The 21,387-nt window shown below is 48.2% G+C and overlaps 1 protein-coding gene across 5 annotated transcripts in view; it reads left to right on the top strand.

The window, feature by feature from the left end:
- Positions 1 to 21,387, top strand: part of Garnl3 (GTPase activating Rap/RanGAP domain like 3) — a 165,208-nt gene that overhangs the window by 100,261 nt on the left and 43,560 nt on the right. For all 5 annotated transcript variants that reach the window (XM_057754572.1, XM_057754573.1, XM_057754571.1 and 2 more), the window contains 7 exons: positions 2,218 to 2,293; positions 2,923 to 3,021; positions 5,744 to 5,847; positions 10,747 to 10,855; positions 13,459 to 13,504; positions 14,201 to 14,307; positions 19,182 to 19,297. In XM_057754572.1, the coding sequence (XP_057610555.1) occupies positions 2,218 to 2,293; positions 2,923 to 3,021; positions 5,744 to 5,847; positions 10,747 to 10,855; positions 13,459 to 13,504; positions 14,201 to 14,307; positions 19,182 to 19,297 (657 nt within the window). The remainder of the gene's footprint in view (positions 1 to 2,217; positions 2,294 to 2,922; positions 3,022 to 5,743; positions 5,848 to 10,746; positions 10,856 to 13,458; positions 13,505 to 14,200; positions 14,308 to 19,181; positions 19,298 to 21,387) is intronic.

Raw genomic sequence — 21,387 nt, 5'->3', positions numbered from 1 at the left:
ATCTCCCCCAAAAAATCAGCCAAAAGCTGGCCAGCGGAGAAAAAGCAAGTGCTTTCTGTCCACCTTTGCTGTTTTCCTTGCTCCTTATGCAGTCACTACGCCACATTTGTCCCCAGCCCTGTGCTTGCTCTGCAGACTCAATACTAATTAAAGTCTGGGGTCATCTTCCAGCAGCTCAGGCTCCAGTGAGAAACAGAGACATGTACAAGATAAGAATTATGGTGGGGGCTGGGTAGTGGTGGCGCATGTCTTTAATCTCAGCCCTTGGGAGGCAGAGGCAGGGGGGTCTCTGTGAGTTCAAGGCCAGCCTGGTCTACAGAGTGAGTTCCAGGACAACCAGGGCTACACAGAGAAGCCCAGTTTGGGAGGAAAAAATTATAGTGGGGATAATGGTATAAAGGGTGAATGGTGGCAGCGGTAGGTGACCTCTCTGGAAATTGCTGTTGGAGCCGAGGCTCGTCTGCTGGGGAAGAGTTCTGGGTATAGGGGTGAGGTAGCAACGCCCTCCCTATTTCTGTGTCTGTACAGAAAGTCACTGAAGGGCATGTACCTATTTGCCAGGTGTATTAGGGAGAGAAAGGTTTTGAAGCACAGCCTCAGGCATGGCTTTCAGATTATTTTCTTTTTCTTCTTTTCATAAGTATATGTGTGTGCAGTGTGTGCGTGTTTGTGCGTGTTTGGGTACATGTGCACTTACATGTAGATGCCTTGGGTTGACGTCAGGACTCATCCACTATCCCTCTTCTACCTTATTCATTGAGTCGGGATCTCCTAGTCAAATGCAAAGCTCCCTGATCCATCCATTTTGCTAGCCAACTTGCTCTGGGGATCCCCTAACTCTCTGCGTTTCTGGGCTAGGAAGGCAGGCACCTTGTCATACCTACCACACTTCTATGTGGGTTCTGGGGATCTGGATTCCAGTTCTCTTGCATGTGTGGTGAACACTTCAATCACTGAGCCATCAATGGGCTGGGTTTTCAGAGTCCTAATTTTACCACTCCACTTCTGAGTCCTGGTGTTCTTCCTTGACCTCCCACCCCTGACCCCATTGGCTAGTACTCTAGATCAGCCACACCGTGACTGACCAACACCCAGAATCCTTTGCCTAGTGGCGGGTCAGTCGACCTTGTAATGCTGATGTTCTTCCAGCAATAGGCTGTTATTATTAAGTAATGCAGGCATACACAAAAGTACAGAGAATACCATACAAATCCCCTGCCCAGATTAAGGACAAAATCATTAAGAACACAGAGTGGAGGGGCTAGAGAGATGGCTCAGCAATTAAGAAGTTGTACTGCTCGTGCAGAGAACTCAGGTTTGGTTCCCAGCGCTCACATCCAGCAGCACATGCTGCCTGTAACTCCAGCTCCAAGGAGCCCAGTGCCCTCTTCTGTGGGCACATGGACTTGTGTGATGCATAGAACCACCACATACATATATGATAATGAATTGTGGCCACACGTAACAAACACATAAGTAATAACCAAGTCTTTAAAGAGTAACAACTGCACATCTACTTTCTGCCCCTGATTCGATTCCTCTATCGTCTTCTCTTCCCTGAAGCAGCTTCCATCACACATTGGTGTTGGTCCTTTCTGCAGAGTCAGATTCTATGAGTCCTCTGCAGAGCTGAGAATCATAAGCTCAAACTGGGAATAGCTGTGCTTGCTTGGCTTGCTTTGTCTTTCATTTGCACATCTGTGACTTGTTCAGATTAAATATCTTCAGGAGTGGGGGCGAGCTTTTCATATAAATTGCCCACAATTTCCATATCTATTTCTAGAAGAGCCTACCAGACTTTAGTCTAAGATTGTTATGTTTGGCTCTGAGTTACAATTAACTCCCCTAGTCTTCTGGGAACTGTTGCTGACGGGTGGATCAGAATGTGGTGCCAGACCCATGGGTGCCTGTGGCCATCTGTCATCAGTACCCTGTTGCCCCTACTCGGGCTTGGAATCCTCCTGATGTCAGCAATAATGAAATTACATCTGAACTGGTAGAGAAATGGATCGCCTCACCTGCTAACTATTTTGTAAGCTACAGAAAAATGAGAGTCTCTTACTAACAATGGTCAGTCGGGGCTAATGGGAGGAAGGACTCCCCCAAGTGTCCAGTCTGGCGACTGCACTGATCCAAAATGACAAACACCGTACCTTAAAACTCTGTGTGCTTCAGTGATAAGATTAACTTGTGTGTCTTTTGCTGTCTCATTGTAAGGGCTCTGTGAATTTCAAATTTGGGGTTCTTTTTGCCAAAGATGGACAACTTACAGATGACGAGATGTTCAGCAATGGTGAGCAGTCCCTCCACACCCCTGCTGAGGGAGACCCTGCCCTTCACCTCACCCCAGCTGAGGGAGACCCTGCCCTTTACCTTACCCCTGCTGACAGAGACCCTGCCCTGCACCTCACGCCTGCTGAGGGAGACCCTGTTCTTTGCTGCTTTCCTGCAGCCGAAACTGAATATGTGGTTGGACTGGCATCTCCAATCCCAGGAGGTGGCTTACAGAGTTTCCTAAGGACCAGTTTCATTTGTTTGCCAAGTATTTTACTGATCACCTGATGTCTACGGGTCCCTGCGATGGGCCCTGGGGAACACAGCTGGGAGGGGAGGAGATACACATGAATTTGGAGAATCTGGTTCTACAGAGTACAAGGTCTTTCCTCGCTCGTTCTGGTTGAGTGACTGTACAGACAGTTTCCTCTCCCTGTATTTGTACTCTTCATGTTACAGCCCTGTTTATCGCTGGGCAAAGCACAGTAGTACCTGGTTCATCTGGATCTGTTTTCTCCCTAAGTCTCCTCATGGCCCCTGGGTGGAAGGCAATGTGACCTCGTGTTTTGACACTGTGCACATCAACACCACCTCACTGTCCATTGACCAGAGATCGATGATTTTCTCATCCCTTGCCTTTTCTTGCAGAAATTGGAAGTGAAGCTTTTCAAAAATTTTTGAATCTCCTCGGAGACACCATTACTCTAAAGGGCTGGACAGGCTACCGTGGCGGTCTGGACACCAAAAGTAAGCTTGCCCCTTGTTGGAATTAGTAAAATTCTGTTACTTGAGGGTCATCCCCAGTGTGACATGGGTCAACTCCACTGACTTTATAAGACCCATGGGACGCACCAGGAGGCATGATCAATAAACACATAAAGTCATGAGCAAATGAATGGCATTTCCATCAAGGAAGGATCATCTGTTGTGGAATCTCATAAGGCTATACCGCCTGGTATCATATGTCATCATTTCATATCATAGCATATATATCATATATATCGCCTGCTACCACTGTGGTTCCCCTCAGCGAGGGGCACTTACAACGCAAGTCTCAGTTGTCCCATAGCTATATTTACCAATGAGCACCATGTGTTCCAAGACCCCGCTGGTCTCTGCGGTCAGTATGCATAAAGCAGCATGTCCCTGCCTATGCATAAAGCCGACAGACCCCTGGGCAGCACAGGTGGCACACGGGTAACGGTTATGAAATCGCTTGGCAGTCACTGCTCACAGGAATCAGGAGCCACAGAGAGTGCCGCAGGCGCTCTGCCGAGTCTGGGGAGTAGAACACTTCTCCGAGGGAGCCAGGGAGTGATGAGTGGGAACAGTTGGAGTCTTGAGGAAAGAATTCCAAATGGAACATCTGTGAAGTCCCTGCGGCAGGAGAGAACATGGTGTGCTATTCTAGAAACTAAGAGAATATCTTTCTGGCTGGAAGGAGCAGAGGGACCAAGGAGGTTGCAATACAGACTAGAGAAGGGAAGGGATGGCCTGTAGGGAGTTTGAAGTCCCCTTGTGTGTCACTGAGAAGGAGAGTAGTGAGGGTCCCTTAGGGCGGACCTGAAGGCCAGGAAGACGTTGGAGAAGCAGATTCCACAGTCTGAATGGGGGCGGTGACGATGACTGTGGCTGCTGGAGCAGCGGGCTGGCAGGGAGACCAGTGCACATTCCAGAGCCTCTGAGGTAGAGAACACAGGATCCCATGATGATGGAGAGAAGGGGGATGAAGAGGAAGGAGTCTCACTGGGTGCCGGCTTTCTGGCCTGAAGTGACTGATGGAGAGAGATCTCGGGAATTTGAAGGGGAGACTTGGAAAGGTAGGAGGGGATGAAGAGAGACTAGATGGCAAGTTTGGACTTGAGTCGCTTAGGTTGGCATCTATCTGAGGCTTCTGTGTTGGTAGTTTCGTTTGCTCACTGGTCAAGCCCACAGAAAGCCAGGCGGGTGATACAGTGCTCCTTCAGCCCAAATGTGACAGACTCCAGGCCAGGTAGCCTGACTGTCTGGGAGCCTGTCTTCCTGGAAGTCCCCACAAATTCAGCATGCGAGCAATGCATGAGGACTGCCACGGAAATGCCTTTGGTACCAGTTCAGAGGTGGAAGGTACCACCCAGCCTCCCTCTGACAAGCTTTCTCCTGCATGCACCGTGGTCGGCTCTCAGCCTCACTGTGGTGGTCCTGACCGCCATCTACCGAGCAGTCTCATAGCCCAGCTCTCCTGCTAGGTTAGCACTTTTCAGGGACCATCTTGCTGAATCTTCCCTGCATCCCTGAGAGTTAGATACTACTGTCTTCATTTTCAAATTAAGAAACAGAATCAGAGAAACTGTCTGTAACTCTATTCCTAGGAGATCTGATACCCTCTTTTGGACTCCATGGGCACTGTAAATACCTGGTACACAAACATACATACAGGCAAAACACTCAAACACATAAAAATATGTAAATCAGCTGGGCTGTGGTGGCGCACGCCTTTAATCCCAACACTCGAGAGGCAGAGGCAGGCGGATCTCTTTGAGTTCGAGACCAGCCTGGTCTACAAGAGCTAGTTCCAAGACAGGCTCCAAAGCTACAGAGAAACCCTGTCTCAAAAACCCGCCCCCCCCAAAAAAAAAAGAAAAGAAAAAAAACATTAAAAATACATAAATCTTTAAAACTAAGTGTTAGTCATTGATTTAAGTTACCAAGTTTAGGAATAGCTTATACAGCAATAGATAGCTGATATACTGGCTTTAAATCAAACAGCCAGACTTGGAGAGAAGATCCAGTAGAGAGCAATTGAAGAAGACACTGGACATGGACCTTTGGACTCCCACACATGCGCACACACATATGAACACAAAGTAACATAGTTCTAAAAATTAAATTACAAAAAGTGATAAAGCCTTAATTCTGGGAAGGGGCATGGGAGCGATATAGCCAATGAAAACTCGGGTCCTAGTCCATCTACCTTCAGAGCCTCTGCCTTTAATCAAGCACAGTTCTTAGAAACCTCAACTTGATTTTGTGGGTGTCACAGCCACATCAGCATGGGAAAATTGTACCCCTTACCCCACAGCCGCAGGAAAAGGGGTGCTGCAGCATACTCTCCCTTACTAGCCAGACTTTTCCTGACTGCCTGTATTACAAGCTACATGTGCAGCAGGCAGCAGGGAGCTGAGAGAATGTGAGCGAGGTCTTCCCGCATGGGCAGGAGCCTCGAGGGAAGGGTAGAGTTGGCATTCAGGTGATCTACTCCTGCTCACCAGCACGGATGAACCCAGGCGGTCTTTGAGAATGTACTGTGCACTGCACGCCTTCTTCTGTATAACCCTCACTACGTTCTTGTGTTTTACAGGGACTGTGCACTGCACCCTTCTTCTGTATAACCCTCACTACATTCTTGTGTTTTACAGATAACACCACAGGGACTGTGCACTGCACCCTTCTTCTGTATGTCCACTGACTGCGTTCTCGTGTTTTACAGATAACACCACAGGGAGCCACTCAGTCTATACTGTGTACCAAGGGCATGAGGTCATGTTTCACGTTTCCACCATGTTGCCGTATTCCAAAGAGAACAGACAGCAGGTACTTGTGAGCACAGGGGCTTTGAAAACACAACCACCAGACAGTGACTGAATGTGGGATGACCGTTGCAATGATTTGTAAATTAGAGACTGGGTGTGTTACTGTGAGCCTGCTTCAGTTACCAGGTGCCAATTCAGACACTTTTTATAGTCTGTGTGTGAATGGCGAACAAGGCTTAGGAAGCATATTGTTAATTCCTCTGTCATCTAAAGAAGGGTCAGAGATGCTAGTGAGCGTATGGTGCACACACACATGTACTTGTACATGTGTGACTGTGGTTTTAAAGACTTACTAGTCTATGTTGTGTTGCCATAACCAAATACTTGAGGACTAGGTACTTTATAAAGAAAAGAGGTTCATTCCGCTCAGAGTCATGTAGCTTCGAGAATACTGATGCTTACTGGGCTTTAGTGAGATCCTCATGGTGTCGTCATGTTGGTGCAAATGTAGAAGAAATTGCATGGCAAAGAGGAAGCATGAGAAATCCAGGTTATGTTCCAGACAGACCTAAGTGAGCAAAAATGAACTCCCACAAGAAAAGCATTAACCCCTCCCAAGACTTCATCCACCAGCTACCAGGCCCCACCTCTCAAAACACCATGCTGGGAGCCAGGCTTTTAGCACTTGTAACTGGGAGACCCACTCAAACCACAAGAAGCCTTACAGACTGTCCTGTGTGTAACATGCCTTCACCTGTGGCTTCACTCAGTGTGCCTTTGGCCTTGTCAGATGAGATTCTAGAGCATGAAATAAGTTGGTGAGCTGGCTAGTTTCTATCAACCCGGCACAAACTAGAGTCATTTGGGAGGAGGGAACCTCAATTCAGAAAATACTCTCACCAGAGTGGCCTGTGATGCATTTTTTTTTTTTGGTTTTTTTTTTTTTTTCGAGACAGGGTTTCTCTGTGGTTTTGGAGCCTGTCCTGGAACTAGCTCTTGTAGACCAGGCTGGTCTCGAACTCACAGAGATCCGCCTGCCTCTGCCTCCCGAGTGCTGGGATTAAAGGCGTGCGCCACCACCGCCCGGCTGTGATGCATTTTTTTAAATTGATAATTGATGTGGGAAGGCCCAACCCATTGGGTGGTGCCATCTCTGGGCTGGTGGTCCTGGGTGCTATAAGGACACAGGCTGTAGCCATGAGGTGGTGGCACACTCAGGAGGCAGAGGCCAACCTGGTCTACAGAGAAAGTTCCAGGACAGCTGGGCAACACAGAGAAACCCTGTCTCAAGAAACAAAACAAACAAACAAACAAAAACACAGACTGAGCAAGGCATGGGACAAGCCAGTAAGAACGCTTCTCCATGGCCTCTGCATCAGCTCCTGCCCTGACTTCCTTAGACGGTGGAGCATGGCAGCTGTAAGCCGAAATAAACCCTTTCCTCCCCAAGATGATTTTGGTTGATTGTGTTTATCACATCAAGAGGAGATCTAAGATAGTTGTTTGTGTGGTGTTAAAAGTGGCTTTCAGACTGATGTTGAAGTTAACCTTTAGTGTCTGCATGGGCTAGCCATGTTGGGAATGTCCCCCGGAGTTCTCCTTACCCACCTAGAGGTTGGCTATTTTTAAGAGAAAATTTTCCAACTTATTGGAATTTAGACACAACAAAGATGTGGGCTGCTGGAGTTTGGTTTGTTTTACATGTGTATAAGTGTTTTGCCTGTGTGTATGTGTACCATGTGTGCATGTGTGTATGTGTGTCTGTGTGTGTGTATGCGTGCACGTTCGCCCCCAGAGGAAAAACAGTGAGTTTGATCACCTAGAGCTGAAGTTAAAGATGGTTTTGAGCTACCATGTGGTTGCTGGGAATCAAACCCAGGACCTCTGCAAGAGCAACAAGTGCTCTTAACTGCTGAGCCACCTCTCCAGCCCCCAGCTGCTAGGTTTTGACAGATGGGATTTGGGGGGTTATGCTTACATTGAATGAGACTCTTGTCACCTTTTTGTGCATTAAAAGAAGTTATCTGCAAGAATAATTGTCATTGATGTAAATCAACACTTGTTCAGCAAAGAAATGCAAACTTAAAGGGGCCACAAAGGCTTTTTACGGAACACATAAAACTCTTGATTCTAGGAAGAGGGAAAGGATACAGCAGCCCAGTGTCCTGGGATGGTGCTGTAGTGCTGGGAGGAGGAGGAGGTGCAGGGGAGTGTGCAGGGAGGGGGATGTAGCAAATGCTGTTGTATGGTCTGACTGGAAGAAAGAAGTAATGGGGCTCTCGTGGGCCCTGGGGATCATAGGGGCCTTGAAGCTGTTCTTGTTTTAGGAGAACTCTGGTCAAGGGTATGTTGAAGCAGGAAACTCAGGGGCCTAGGAAGATACATGTCCCTGAGACTCCTGTGTGCAAGATGTCTTCTCTGTTTGGTTGGGAAGACCCAGGTCTCTGCTGCTAGGCCTCTTCATGGCAGCTGAAGCTCTTAGGATCCTGGTGTCATGTGAAGAGGACAGACCTCACCTGTCTTCTCTACCATCCTGAATGCTGTTAACCTTACATTTCAATAGTAGCATCAGAAAACTTACACTGGGCCGGGCGGTGGTGGCGCACGCCTTTAACCCCAGCACTCGGGAGGCAGAGGCAGGCGGATCTCTGTGAGTTCGAGACCAGCCTGGTCTACAAGAGCTAGTTCCAGGACAGGCTCCAAAAAACCACAGAGAAACCCTGTCTCGAAAAACCAAAAAAAAAAAAAAAAAAAAAACAAAGAAAAAGAAAAAAAGAAAGAAAACTTACACTGGGTGTTGGGGCTCGGGTGGAGTGCTTGTCTAATGTATGGGGCCCTGGGTTCAGGCATCAGCACCCCACTTAGAGCAAACAAACAAGCTTCAGTGAAAGCCTTACAGTCCTCTCCCCAACATTCACCAGCACTACCCACGTCAGATGGCAGATGAAGCATTAGCCACATATGGATGTGTTGTGTGATGTGAGGTCTTTAAATATTTAATTGTGTGTGTGTGTGCCTGAATATAAATGGACCATGTGCATGCAGGAGCCCACAATGGAGCCCATGCCAGATCCAGTGAACTGAAGTGACAGATGGTTGTGAGCCACCAAGTGGGTACTAGGAACCGAACTACAAGAGCAGTCAGTGCTTTTGACCTCTGAGCCATCTCTCCAGCCCAATATATGGTCTTTAGAAACTGGCGTCTAGTAGTCTCCTTATTTTTAAGGGTTTGTTTTGTAGTATATATGTCTGATTCACTCCTTTTTGTTTGCTTTTTATTTATTTATTTTTTTTTTGATTATGTGTGCACACATAGTGCAGCACACATAGGGACCAAAAGAGAGCATCAGATCCCCTGGAGCAGAAATACAGGTTGTTATGAGCCACAGGTATTGGTGCTGGGAACGCAACCTCGGTCCTCTGCAGGAGCAGCATGCCCAGTTAGCCACTGAGGTCTCTTTTCATCCCTGTTGTTACTTTTGTTTCTAGAGACACCATCACTCCCAGCTCAAATTAACCTAGAACTCACTGTGTAACTGAAGCTGGCCTTGAACTCCTGATCTTCTTCCCTGCTTCTGGAGAGCCAGAGTGCTTCCTTACTTTTTAAACTCTTCGTGTGTGGGGGTGTTTTGCCTGTATGTGTCTGTGTACCACATGAGGTACCCTTGGAGGTAAGAAGAGGTTATCCAATCCCCTGGAACTGGAATTACAGGCTACTGTGTGCAGCCTGATGTCAGTGCTGGGAATTGGTCTCAGGTCCCCTGCAAAAGCAGTTATAGCACAATTAATAAAAACCCAGAGATAGATATTGGGGTTCAACCTGAAGGTCAGAAAAGCAAAACAACCAGCCACTGGCTGTTACCTCTACCTCAGTCTGAAATGGCAATCCTGCCTCCAGGAATCTCAGAATGAGACTGTGTGAGAGCTGTCTCCTCCTGTCTTATATTCCCCTCTAGGGCTGGGATTAAAGGTGTGCACCTCCACCGCCAGTTTCTATGACAAATTAGTGTGGATACTGGGAATGAAGGTGTGTGTCACCATTGCCTGGTCTGTAAGGCTGACCAGAGCAGCTCTTTTACTCTCTGATCTTCAGGCAAGCTTTATTAAATACAAATGAAATATCACTAATACATAATTGCACACATATATACACAATATATACAAAGATGCACATATACACACACAGACACACCGGCTCAGTTGGTAGAGCAGGCAGTACCCTTAATCACTGAGCCATTCCTCCAGGCTGGTCAGTCTGCGCTCCAGGAGTTTATGGTATGGAATAGAGGCTCGACAGGGACATTGGCAGAGCCGCCCTTCCCCACAGCATGGAGTCTGGAGTCTGAAGGCTTCCCAAGGCCTCTCAGTGGTTCCCTCATCAACACTTCTTCACTGGCTCAGGCCCCCCAAAAGCATATGTTCTGAGAGGAATGAGAGAAAAGCTGATTGCCCTTTTATTTACTTATCTGTGACTGACTAATTTAATCTGTTTGTATGTGTGTATGTATGTATGCATGTTTGTCTACATGAGATCAAATTCTGTAGAGACGTTTTGTCACCAAGTATGAACGTGCATATTACTAAGGTGAGCTGGTAGTGTAGATCAGTGGCAGGGCACACAGTAGCCTGCTTGAAGCCCTGGTTACATGTGTACTCTCTCCCAGACACCCTCATGTAGGCCTCCTGTGCTCCTGTTTGGACCTCAAATACAGCTCTGGGAATGAGGAAGCCTGTTAAACATGATAGAAGCAGTAATGTTTGTTGGGAATGGAGGTCCTGAGGCTGGCAAGGAGGCATTAGCTGAGGGTGACCAGAGAAAATGAAGAAGCCTCACTGGGGGAGTCACCCAGACAGTTTGTCAGGGCATAGCGGTGGGGCTGTGGCGGCCTGCTGCAGTGCGCTTTACCTGAGTATGCCCTGGGGGAACAGCTCTTCTCACCCGTCGTTATGCTCCTCACAGGTGGAAAGGAAACGCCACATTGGAAACGATATTGTCACCATCGTGTTCCAGGAAGGAGAGGAATCTTCTCCCGCCTTTAAGCCTTCAATGATCCGCTCCCATTTTACACGTATCCTGGGCCTACATAAGTGCTCCAGCTCAGCAGCCTCACCAGACCTTGGTGACAGATGCGTCCGGGGTGGCCAGCCTGATGCCTTGTTGGAGAATTTTGCCTAAGCACTGCACTGTCCTTCTCCAAACTCTTCCCCACCTCTGCAGTGGTGGGGAGTAATTCTCGGGATGTGCTGTATGTTATTTTACTGTTCTTTCTCAGGGTCACACACACACATATGACCTTGGTCCTACCCTGCTTGCATAAGCATTGGGAAACGGTTATTTATTTGAGCAAAGGCAGCTTACCAGCAGCTCCACCACTGAGGCTAGGACTCTATCCCAGCCACTGTTAACTGCCTACAGCTCTTCAGGGAAAGGGTAGGCCTCATGAATCCCTCCCTGTCCACAATGGAATGGTCATGGCCTAGTCTTGGGCAGGTAGCCACTACGGCTGTGTTCCTGAGCCCATCAGCCATGCCGTGGGCAGAAGAGTATTCCACAGCTAACCCTCAGGGAGTCTAGAACTTAGCCTCCCTGTCTCCGACCTCTGGATGCTGAGACCACAAACACATGCCACCACACCCAGCTTTAACTTCCAAAATGTCTTCCCTTTTCTCAGAAAGTCTCTGAAATGAGGGGAGCATCCCGCTATCCACTGGTCATGAATGAATCTGAGAATAATTAGTGGATCCTCCGGGAAGTTGACCTCAAGTACAAAAGTCCCCACACACTGAAGGCCTGGGCAGGAGGGTCTACATAGCAAAATCTAGTCTCAAATATGAAAAAAATATATCTGGGCATGCTGCTCATACCTATAATCATAGCACTCAAGAGGCTGAGGCAGAAGGGTCACCATGAAAAATTATTCTAATGCTGGGTGGTGGCACACACCTTTAATCCCAGCAGTTAGGAGGCAGAGGCAGGTGGATCTCTGTGAGTTCCAGGCCAGCCTGGTCTACAGAGTGAGTTCTAAGAGAAGGTCCAAAGCCACAGAAAAACCCTGTCTCCAAAAACAGAGAGAGACAGAGACAGAGAGAGAGAATTTACTCTAAGCCCTGATAATAGCTGCTAAACTGAAGGATGAGACATGGTTGAATTCATGATGTTGTTCACTTTACCTAGTCCTGCTCAGGTCAGACTGTCTGTAGATGGAGGGATGACCTCAGTGCTCAGCCAGGCAGCCCCAGGCCATGATGGGGAGGGGTGACCTCAGCAGTGCTCAGCCAGGCAGCCCCAGGGCATGATGGGGGAGTGACCTCAGTGCTCAGCCAGGCAACCCCAGGGCATGTGTTTCTCATGCTGGTCTGCCAGACTTCAGCCATTGTTCACTTGCCATGGTCACAGACCACGAGAGCAGAACTCAAAGGCCGTGACTCGGTAGGTTAGCCACAGTAAGTAAAGGGCATGCAGTAGCATTTTCAGAATGAAGCCTGACCTCACCACACCTCTACCCAGAAACAGGGGCCTGTGCCTCCTGTGTCTGTGGGTGACACTGCTCCCTATATTCTGACTGTCTCCTGAAACTGAACTTGCAAGGAATGTTTAAAAGTAGAAATGGCCAGATTTCTTCCCCAGGGTAGGAGATGACAAGTAAGTGGAAGCCAGCCCATGTGAGTGTCTTTGCTCACCCTGCTTATGCCCTGGTGCTCCCATTCATTGTCTGGCACTAACAGTTCCCATTTTTATGGTAATTTTTCTTGCCTGACAGAAAAGTTCTGTGAGTGGAGCAGGGAGGACAGGGATTTGTGGTGTCAGAGAGGCTTTTGGATGCTCCTTATTGGAGATTCTCCACACTGGACTTGACACATGGGATTCTAAAAAGAACCAAAAGACGGTTAATATGAGTTCATCTCAGAGAGCGCAGGAGTGGGTACCTGAGGCTGCTGGCTTCAGCCCTAGACAGCAGCAGGGCTGGCCATGAGAAAGGGGGGCAGGGCAGACAAAAAACTGCTCCATGCAGGTGGTTGTGCTGTTTGAGTTTGGTTTTTTTTAAGAGTTATATTGAGATGGAAGTCCCATAACATATTTATCCTTTTTTCTTAAGTGCTGGATGGAACCCAGGCCTCCCTCGTGTTAGGCAAATGCTCTGCTACTGATCCACACCTGAGCAGTTGAGCTATTCTGGACACTTCGGGCTCCAGCCCAAGCAGAGCCGACTCTGCTTTGAAGCTGCTACCAGCTGCCTTGGCTTGTTCTCTGGTGCTGTTTTGTCTACCACAGCAGGAGGAGAGGGAAGGTGTACGGTAGAAACACTGCGATTGTTTTCCCATCTCAGAATGTGTGGATGAAATCCATGAGTCATGCATGGCAGGATCCCTTTCGGGTTCCAGGCAAGGGAACTGCTCCTTTGGTTTTGCTGGCTGCTGCTTTAGGGGAGTCAACTAACCCTTTCCCAGCAGGAGAGCACACAGAAGCTAACCCTAGACACGGGGCTCTGATGTGTCTTCTCCGAGGCTGTCTGTCCTAAAAAGGTGGCTTTCTGTCCCAACCTAAGAGCAGAAGGTGCCTAGTCACAGAAAGGCCTGCTCAAGAACTCTTCTACAGCAAGGATTTTCGGGGCCCAAGCTGTCAGGTGTGAGCATCAAGGATACGGATGTATTGCCTTGACTATCCCAACAGATATTTTTGCCTTAGTGAGGTATGACCAGCAAAATGACAATTACAGGTAGGTGATGACCTCATCTCTATTGTTCTTATCCTGACATTTGCTTCACCAGTTGGCAGTGACACTCAGAGAATCCTTATGCGCCTTCTTCCGGATGGCTTATTAGACATGTCCTCACCTTCTAGATATCCTGAAAAGCCACCTCTCTTCAGGAAAAGTTTCGCTCCATGAGTAGTGCTGTGTCCAGTGGCCCAGGGGTCAGGGTTAGTTCGGTGTTTTGTAGGGAAGTCATTCTGTCTGACCCTGGCCGGCATACTCTTCCTCTAGACTACACCTTGCCCACATGTCCGTACATTTCTCCACACTAATCTGTTAGAAGGATGTCGTCAAAGGAATGCTGATTTCCATCAGTTAGGGGAAGACAGCTTGAACCTCAGCTCAGTCTTATACTGACTTCAAAGATTTGTGAAAAGTATTTATCCCCCTGGAACCTTGAGCCCGGTGTAGAAGGAGTATGATTACCTCTTGCATGTTTAGCAAGCCTTAAAGTCCAGACTTCCTGCCTAGTGTGCGTGGTTGTTCAGGGAACCATTAATCCACTTTAGGCTAGTGGGTTAACCCTAAAGACTGGGTCTCCCCTGGAAGGGGGTACTCAGAGGTGCCATAGTACATAGATCTCTGGACGCATTGACTTGCAAAAATATTGATGATCTTTGAAGAAGAGAGCCAACTAATTCTGGAATGTTCTTTATATAGGCTGAAAATATTTTCAGAAGAAAGTGTGCCACTTTTTGGCCCACCCTTGCCATCCCCACCGGTGTTTACAGACCACCAGGAATTCAGGGACTTTTTGCTTGTGAAATGTAAGTTGTCATTTTGAAATGCTCCTGTCACTTGTTCCACATGAACAAAGATGTGTCTCTTCATACTCTCCGACACTGTGTAAGAACGTGTCACCGTTTAGATAGTCCATACCTGTTCTTCCGTTGCCCAGGTTTAGTTTCTGGCAGTATTAGCTAGGTTTTCTACTGGGTTCTCATCTACACTTTCTGTCCCTGCGCCTGCTTTGCTGTCTGCCTTTACCACTCACAGTGCCTGGGGGCCTCAGACTGCCCTTGCTGCCCCAGGTTCTGATGCTACCATTCTGAGTCTCTGTCATTACTTATCTGTGTCTCTGTCTGAGCAGAGTGGGGGTGGGGAGATGGTGATGATCCACCCTTCGCGACAAGGAGAGTGTGTATGTGCAGGGGTGTGGGGGTGTGAACAGAGTGTGCAGGGGTGTGGGGTGTGAGCAGAGTACGCAGACCTTCCCGCCCCAGCCTCACTAGCCTGTGAACTAATGGACGTGAATCCTAGCTTACTGATGATTCCCAAGGCCTGACTCTGAGCTCCCATATTCACGTGACAGAAGCTGGCCACACCTCCTCAGAGCATCCTTGGGTGTTGTGTCTAGAAAGCCCGTCAGGACCTACTGGTCAGAATCAGGACTCTGGTCTCCATCCACTGCAGTCTCTTCCTAGAGGCCCAGACTGTCAGCCCTGGAGCCCTAGGAGTGTCACCTGCTCTGTCACCTGCTCTGTGCCCTCTCCTGCCAGCACACTAGAGGCTGCAGCTGCCTCTCTGGCATCCACCCATCCCCCACACCCACGCACACAGTGCCTAATTCCGTCGCTGTTGCTGTGCAGCTTGAGAGCATTGGGAAGCTCCTGTCCTCTCATCGAGTCCATCTTGGTCACCTGACTCCACGGTGGCGCTGACTGAGGCCAGAACCTCACAGTAATCCCACATCTATACCTGATACTCAGCTTCTAGTCTTCAGTCTCCTTCAGAGTTGGCCAAAGCTAGTGCCACGGGCCAGGCAAGAGCTGGATGACATATTGTCCTTCCTTTGTTTCTTTTTTGAAGATTTATTTCAATGTATGTGTATTGCACCACATGCATGCAGGTGCTGTGACCATGGAGGCCAGAAGAGGGGACACTGGACTTCCCTTGGGCCCGGAGTTATGAGTTGCCCAATATGGGTGCTGGGAATAAAACCAAGGTCCTCCAGTACAGTAGGAAGTTCTGCAGTTTTGACTTTTGGTTTTGGTTTTTTGAGACAAGGTCTCATTATGTAGCCCTGGGTAGCTCTGAATTCACTATGTAGACCAGGTTGGCCTGAAACTCCCCACAGATCTGCCTGTTTCTGCCACCTCAGTGCTGGGATTAAAGGCCTGTGCCACTAGCAGCAAGTGCTTCTTAAGCCCTGAGCCATCTCTCCAGCCCCCACCTTTGTCTTCTTATCTACCTAGTCTCCTCCATAACTCTACACGTGAGTCCTCCAACAGCAGCCACACAAGGTTCCCAGGCCATATCTGTCATGTCAGTGCACTTGAAGGGATGGACGTCATGTAACTCCAGTTACCAAATGCATCCCACTCACAGCCAGGCTGGCTGAAGGGGCTCTTCCCTCCAAAATCCCAGCAGCCCCTCCCAGGGCCTCCACATGCTTCACAACCGTCTCCTGGTGGGAACATCCCTTAAAGACGTGTAGCTGGGTACTCTCCACACTGTTAGCTTTGGCCCATGGCAGGATCATGGAGAAATGCTCTGCCCCCGTTAGAAGCAGCAGCAGATTGCAAACCACTTGGCAGAGGTGATGATTCTGTACCTTCCATGTCCATGGGCCAGTTCAGCGACTGAGACACGGGTCACATATTCGTGTGTGGAGGGGCAGGGGCAGAGGGTAAGAGACGACAGTGAGGAACCCTGGGGCTGTGGTGGACTGGAGAGAGTGCACCAGGCTCCAGCCAGGCAGTGCTCTCCAGCCGATGAAGTACAGTGTTGCCAGATAGGCTGCATTTTCAGATCATCCAGACTTGAGAAATTCCATGTGGTTCAAGCCCAGGGTGTCAGATAGGAAGCATCAAACAAACAAACAAACAAACAGTTGCTGAAGCTCGAAGGAGGGAAGGAGCCAGGCAGAGTAGATGAGTGTTCTGTAGGACACTGGTAGCATAGCAAGAGCCCAGAGCCTGTGGTGCTTTAGCCTCAGATGTTCAGGGAACACCACTGGGGCCCATACATCAAAATCAAGTGGAAAAATTAGGCCAACAGAGCGAGTTCCAGGGCAGCCTGGTTTACAGAGCGAGATCAGTACAGCAAGTGCAATGTAGAGAAACCCTGTCTCAAAATACACACACACACACACACACACACGCACGCACACGCATGCATGCGCGCACAGAAAAGCTTGCCCTCAGCCCTTTGAGCTTGCCCTCAGCCCTTTGAGATTCCTCCATTGAGAATTCTCTGTTTAGATCTGTACCCATTATTTTAATTGGATTAATTGGTTTGTTGATGTCTAGTTTCTTAAGTTCTTTATATATTTTGGAAATCAGCCCCTGTCGGATGTGGAGTTGGTGTTTTCCCATTCTGTAGGCTGCCATTTTGTCCTTTTGATGGTATCCTTTGCCTTACAGAAGCTTTTCAGTTTCATGAGGTTCCATTCATTAACTGTTGATCTCTGTGCCTTTGCAACTGGTGTTCTGTTTGAGAAGTTGTCTCCTGTGCCAAAGCTTTCAAGGCTATTCCCCACTTTCTCTTCTATCAGGCCCAGTGTATCTGGTTTTATGTTGAGGTCTTTGATCCACTTGGACTTGAGTTTTTTGTAGGGTGATAGAAATTGATCTATTTGCATTCTTCTACATGTTGACATCCAGTTAAAGCAATGCCATTTGTTGAAGATGCTTTCTTTTTTCCATTGTATATTTCTGGCTTTTTTTTTTTAAATCAAAACTTAGGTGTCCATAAGTATCAGTGCCCAGCAACTGATAGACACAGAAACCCACAGCCAAACAATAGGCAGACCTCGGGGAATCCTATGGGAGAGGGGGGGAAAGATTAGGGGACCCAGAGGGGCCAAGGACACCACAAACACACACACACACACACACAATCAGCTAACCTAAGCTGATAGGAACTTGCATGTGACTGACCTAGCCCTCTGCACATGTGTTACAGCTGTGTAACTTCTGTGGGATTCCTAACAGTGGGAGCAGGGGCTGTCTCTGACTCTTGCCTGCTTTTGGGCCCCTTTACTCCTCCTAGGTTGCCTCGGCCACCCTTAATAAGCAGTGCCTAGTCTTACTACAACTTTGGTATGTCATGGCTAGCTGATATACAAGGTCTGCGCTTTTCTGAAGAGAAAGTAGGAGGAATGGATGGAGGGGTGGGAAGAGGGAAGGTTGGGAAAACAATTAGTTAATAAAAAAACAAAAATACGTAATTTTCTAAGGTACTAATTGGGAAAATCCTCAAGAAAGAAAAAAAGAACATCCTGACATGCACTTCAGAAACTCCTAAGAGATGCCATATAGTAACAAGCCCAGGGTGGCCCCAGCCCATAGGAAGTGTCTAGGGAATCCCTTGTCCCCAGCAAGTTCTGTTTTCAGTCCATGAACAGGCCTTCCCATTGACCCTCTGGATGAGAAAACTGAGCGAGAATACTTACTCTGCTCAATGTGCCTAGCACTGTGCTGGCTGTGTGTGGTATTACTTAAATGACAGCAGCCATCTATAATAATAGGGTCATGCTTAAGACTCCACATCAGTCACAAACTAGGTTCCACACCCATGACTTCAGGCTAAACCTCTTGGACACACCTGTCTGAGCTCTGGTGGGTAACCGCACACTCCACCTTGTTGGGTCATAGCGCCTGTAGTCCGTGAAATGCTTAACTGTTTCCAGAAGAAACATTCAATCAGCTAAGAACCCAAGTCCTGTGCTAAAGCAGCTCTTTCTTTTCAACAAGCTGTAGCAAATGCACACACACACACACACACACACACACACACACACACAATTGGTCCCGGTGAACCGCTGAATGACACCCTAGCTAAAGAGTTCTTTAAGATTAGATCTGTGCTCTGCTCTGGATACTTTCTCTCCAACAAGAAAGGGAAGATAAATATGCCTACAGATTATATAAATCCATACTTTGGGATTTAAATTTGAAGCATTCTCCCATGAAGTGAAGGTTAGATCAATGGTAATGCCAGTTTATTTAACCATTTTTCATCATTGTGGTAAAATACCTGAGAAAGACAATTAAAAGGCCAGACAGCGGTAACACAGGCTCTCAGGAGGCAGAAGCAGGTGGATCTCTGAGTTCAAGGCCAGCCTTGCCTACAGAGCAAGTTCCAGGACAGCCAGGGCCACACAGAGAAATATTGTTTTGGTAGCGGGGGCGGGGGGGGGGGGGTTGAAAGAAAGAAAGGCTTGTTTTAGATAATGCTTTTGGAGCCTTCTCTCATCACCTGGCTTAGGGTAGCAACCATCATGTGGCAGCAAGACATGATGGGGGCACCCTGCTCATGTCACAGTATCCAGGAAGCAGAGAGAACAAGAGAAAGGATCAGTGGACAAGAGCCATCCTTCGAAGGCACTACCCTGTGACCTGCTTCTTCAAGTAGACCTCACTTACATATGCCTCCACCACCCACCAATAAACAAAGTGTTAACCCACCAGTATGTTGGCCACTGATAAAATCAGAGCCTTCCTGATCCAAGATAACTGCCAGTGATTAGATCCACCAATGATTGGGGCCATGCCCTTGACATTTTGGGAGACACTCCATTTCCCAGTTATAATGCTAGCATTATAGTGACAGGTGGCATTCACCGTGCGGCTTCACTTGCAGAGAGCACTCATCACTAGCTAGTAATGACTGCAATGCCCCTTTCCCTCTGTTTCAGTGATTAATGGTGAGAAAGCCACTTTGGAAACCCCAACCTTTGCCCAGAAACGCCGGCGTACTCTGGACATGTTGATTCGCTCCTTACACCAGGATTTGATGCCAGATTTGCATAAGGTACCTGTGTTTCCTTTCTCCCAAGGGGCTTCTGGAGAGCACAGATCTAGCCCTGGGGAAAGCCCTGAGCTCCCACAGGGCTTGCTGCCTGATACCCTGATGCTACATAGCTAACATTCTCCATGACAAGGAGGGTCGTTGAGCGTCTTTGTGCAAGAATATGGTCCTTACAAAGCTGTGGCCTAAGGTATAGGTGGGCACAGAGCATAAGTCAGCACCCGAACCCACTGCTCCTGTCTAGTGGTGCTGTCCTTGGTACTAGAGACACAGCTAATGAACTGGCGAAAATGCTGGGTTTTGGAGAGAGAGGAAAGACCAAGCACTTTCTTGGGTTTTCTGGTGATTTTCTGTCTGTCTCTATGATCAGATGCTGCAGCAGTGTCTCCATTGAGGGACACCCACTCTGTGCTGGATACTTCGTAGGCACAGGGCATTGTCTACACTGAGGAGACTCCACCCTTTCTTGTCACCTCAGCAGTACACATGCTCTTAGGAGGTCTCCAGCCTGAGTATGTGGTCACCAAGAGAGTAAAATCATTATTTAAAAACCATTTCCACGAGGCCAGTGGGATGGCTTAGCAAGTAAAGACCTGGACTCCAAGCCTGACAGCCTGAGTTTGCTTCCGGGACCACACGGCAAAAAGAAAAAGCCATGGGGCTGGAGAGATGGCTCAAAGGTTAAGAGCACTGCTTGCTCTTCCAAAGGTCCTGAGTTCAATTCCCAACAACCACATGGTGGCTCTCAACCATCTGTAATGAGGTCTGCTGCCCTTTTCTGGCCTGCAGGCATACACAGAGACAGAATATTGTATACATAATAAATAAATAAAATATATTTAAAAAAAGAAAGAAAGAGCCAACCCCACAAGTTGTCCTCCAACCTCCACATATATGTATGGCATGTATTCACACACGTTTGTTTGTTTGTTTATTTGTTTGTTTATTTATTTTTGGTCTTTTGAGACAGGGTTTCTCTGTAGCTTTGAAGCCTGTCCTGGAACTAGCTCTTGTCTACCAGACTGGCCTCGAACTCACAGAGATTCGTCTGCCCTCTGCCTCCCGAGTGCTAGGGTTAAAGGTGTGTGAGCCACCACCACCACCTGGCTTTAATTTAATTTTTTAATTTCCCTATCTAATAAGGAAGCACAGAACAAGTTAAAAATCATCTTAAAATTTTTGTCATTCATTCAAAAATTCCAACAAAAGTAATTAATCTCTGGCGATGTATGTAAATGAGAGCTGTTTGCTGTCACTCACCCAGGGAGACAGGCTGTCAAAATGAAGGAGCACATACTGATCCCTTCTCTCTGCACATGGCACCTCCTTTTCTAGCAGCGCTTGACTTCGTCTGGCTGGTAGTATGGCAGGTCTCAGGAAATGAGCGGGCTAACCCCAGGACCTGACGGAGCAAATACTAACAGGTCAGGGAAGGCTTCAGAGAGACCGCATAGTGAGTAATCATGTCCCTCAGGCCTCAGCCCAGGTACTGTTACCTCTAGATGAAGTCATCTCCCTTCTACAGCTCCCCTTTCTATCAGTGACCAGACCAAACATGCTAGTCCTGCTAGCTTCTTTGTCTGCTAGTCCACCAGCCTCTGGGATCTACCAAGACAGAGGCTGTGTCTGCCAGGTCCCCAAGACTGGTGGAGTCGGGGCACTCGGTCAGGGCTTAATGATCCATTCGGAAGGAAAGACAAGGACCACGCTAAGTAGCCTCTGTCCATTCCCTCACTGATCCCCACCACACTCCTGGGAGACGGGTGTGGGCCACACAGGTCAGGGGTGCCATTCCCATGGAATTCAGTGTGCTGGGCTCCCAGGGTGCCACTCCATGGGACTGGCATCCTGGAGTTGTGCCATGCGGGGGCCTCAGTTACAATGCTAGTGAGTGAAGAAGCTGCTGGTTTCCCTGGTCTAAAGGCTGTGTTCTCAGCTTTTACACAGTGCTGGCTCTACACGTCTAGACTCTGTCCCTGTGTCTGCCACAGTACTGAATGAGTGAATGCTGCCGGTAGAAATAGTACTGATTAGATGAATATGTGTGTGTGTGCGCGCACGCACGCGCACATGCACACGTGTGTCTGTGTGTG

Source organism: Chionomys nivalis, chromosome 22 (genome assembly GCF_950005125.1).
Source record: "Chionomys nivalis chromosome 22, mChiNiv1.1, whole genome shotgun sequence".
In the NCBI taxonomy this organism is placed as follows: Eukaryota; Metazoa; Chordata; class Mammalia; order Rodentia; family Cricetidae; genus Chionomys; species Chionomys nivalis.
Note: the sequence above shows the minus strand (reverse complement) of the source record. Positions and strands in the feature narration are given on the sequence as shown.